At 45.7% G+C, this 2,662-nt stretch overlaps 1 protein-coding gene across 1 annotated transcript; it reads left to right on the forward strand.

The window, feature by feature from the left end:
* The first annotated feature begins 678 nt into the window (after positions 1-678).
* On the forward strand, positions 679-2,358 carry foxq1b (forkhead box Q1b). The gene has a single exon (XM_084692845.1). The coding sequence runs from the start codon at positions 868-870 to the stop codon at positions 1,849-1,851; it is 984 nt and encodes a 327-aa protein (XP_084548971.1). The 5' UTR covers positions 679-867; the 3' UTR covers positions 1,852-2,358.
* Positions 2,359-2,662: the final 304 nt, after the last annotated feature.

Consider the following 2,662-nt stretch of genomic DNA (forward strand, 5'->3'; position numbering starts at 1 on the left):
TCTTAAGCCTGTTTCAAGTGTGAGGGGCGATGTTGTTATTCCCTGAACAACGAATAACTTTGAAAACCAACATTAAAGACGGATTAAGATGACTGATAGAACAGAACAGACAGGAAGAGATTCAAAGACGTGGGTCTTCTGTTGTTTTTCCTATATTCAACAGAAGGGAGGAAAGACTTTCTATTTTGAACATGACATAAAACTTTGCCACAAATCATGGATGGATGTATCAATCCAAACATTAAGAATCGCCAAATTGTAAGAGTTATCATAGCATTTATTTCTCATTTCAAACCAACTTTGTGTAACACTCCGCATAAACACTTTAATGTTTCCATCTCTGGTATTCGCACGCCACCTCCTGCGAAAGTAAACCTTATTTGCTTCCTACAGGTGAGCAGATCCAGGTGCGTAAGGAGGGAGACGAAAGACACGGGCGAACTTTGGTTAGCTCTCTCATTCATCTCATCTTTCCTCCTTATTGATATACCACATGAGCTTTTTTTATTCACGAGTGTCTATCCCTGTTGCGCGTGCAATCACCAGGCGATCCCTGACTCACTTCAGGGGATTTGAGATTAGCTTCCGATGGAAACCCCGCCTCCGTGGGCCGTCCCTCACCCAGGGTTTATATTATAACGCGGCGCGTGTCTCCGGAGACAAATCTGAACTCAGCTGCAAAGGACTTGGTCGGGGACCTCTCGTTTCTCCAAAAGGAGCTTTCCCGGAAAGAGCGATCGCAAATCATTCCGCAAAAACAAGTTTTGCAACCGTAATTTATATACTTTGAAGAGTTATCTGACGAAGAGAGCCTCCCCAAAAGGTGCTCTGATTGCGACAGGTGAAAGAGAAGATTCCTGTTTCAGAATGAAACTTGAAGTTTTTTCCGCGAGCCACTTTGTTCAGAAGCCTCTGGATATGTGTAGTGACGCCGAGGGAAGTATCCCATCGCCCGTCTCTGGAGATGAGCTGGGCTCGGACGGAGACTGCGTGGCCAATAGCCCCGCACCTGCACCCCAGAGCAGTGACGGAAAAGGTAAACCCTACACCCGCAGACCTAAGCCCCCTTACTCTTACATAGCGCTCATTGCCATGGCTATCCGGGACTCTGGAACTGGCCGACTCACTCTGGCTGAAATTAACGACTACCTGATGAAGAAGTTCCCGTTTTTCCGTGGCAGCTACACCGGCTGGAGGAACTCGGTCCGCCACAACTTGTCACTGAACGATTGCTTCTTGAAAGTACTGCGGGACCCGTCCCGACCCTGGGGTAAGGACAACTATTGGATGCTGAACCCGCACAGCGAGTATACCTTTGCCGACGGGGTGTTCCGCCGCAGGAGGAAGCGCATCAGCAAGAGGTCCATCAAAGAGTCTGAGATTCCTGACACCCAAACACCCGGCGAGGACACTCGTCTGTCCGCCCCCGCCGCGCCTTCTCAGGAGGAAAAGTCAGCGGGCAAGTTTTGTAGCTCTTTCGCTATCGATAGTATCCTCAGTAAGCCTTTTAAAAGGAGGGAGGATTGTCGAACCAATACAGACATTACCGGTCTTGGTGCACGGTTGTATTGGCCTACCGGTGCCCACATACTGCCCTACACTCAGAACTACCAGTGTGCGAGTATGGCACATGCACAGCACGCATACCACGTCAGTTCCAGGCCGTCCCACATGGTGCAGGCGTACAGGTGCAGTCCCTCAGATCCTGTCTACGGAGGGGAGCACAACAGGGACGCGCTCACTTCTCTCCATCTGACGTCACTGGGCATGGTAAACTCATTCCCCCCTGTCAAGATGTCCACATCGGGCGGAGGTTGTCATCCTTTCCAAATAGACTCATTGCTCTCATAAAGCGTACTCACGGGACAGCGTGGGTGTTTGACTCTGTGTATATGAACTATGTGCACTTTCATTTGCTGTAGTTTTTCTGTCTTTAAAAGGCATTTCAGTGCATTTGATTGGAATGGGTTGGTCTCATTTTTTGCAGTGAATAACGAAACTTTTTTCTTGTCAAGTAGCCTGACTTTATTTCTATTTGGATATTAGGACGAAGCACATAGTTGACTCAATCAGCAGTCCACTGTGTGTGTGTTTGTGTGTGTGTGTGTGTCCAATGGTTCGTTAGTCATTTCTACTGTACGGTGGCCACCAATTGCCAATATATTTTAAAAATATTAATATATTTATGTGTTGATTTGTATGACCTGCTGCATAATGTTGTGATTAAAATATTGTTTAGTTGAACGACAAGTGCTGAAAATTACTGCTCACGAAAAGAAGGGAAATGTAGACCTATGTTATCCTGGAGTCAGCAATGGTGTTTTAATGAATAAAAAGAAACAATACGTGGGAAACAAAGCGTGGATTCGGTGTGTGTTTCTGTTTCATGTGTGATCGTTAGACGGCCCAATAGCTGCCTCAAAGAAGGTCTACTCAACGTCATGCTGTTTTGGCAACGTGGATAGTTTATTTAACCAAAAGGCCACCGAGCAGTAAATTACAATTCACATGAAAAACATTGACAGAGAATTGCTAGTAAAAAAAAGAAATCTAACGCATGAATTTAATCCAACAATTAATCATTAATTATGAAGATAATAAGCCTATAAGCATTACAACATACACCACGGCAGCACAATAAAACAGTAGCCAATATAGACAA

The sequence above is a fragment of the Hypomesus nipponensis genome, chromosome 26 (assembly GCF_054491055.1).
Source record: "Hypomesus nipponensis isolate SF chromosome 26, ASM5449105v1, whole genome shotgun sequence".
In the NCBI taxonomy this organism is placed as follows: domain Eukaryota; kingdom Metazoa; phylum Chordata; class Actinopteri; order Osmeriformes; family Osmeridae; genus Hypomesus; species Hypomesus nipponensis.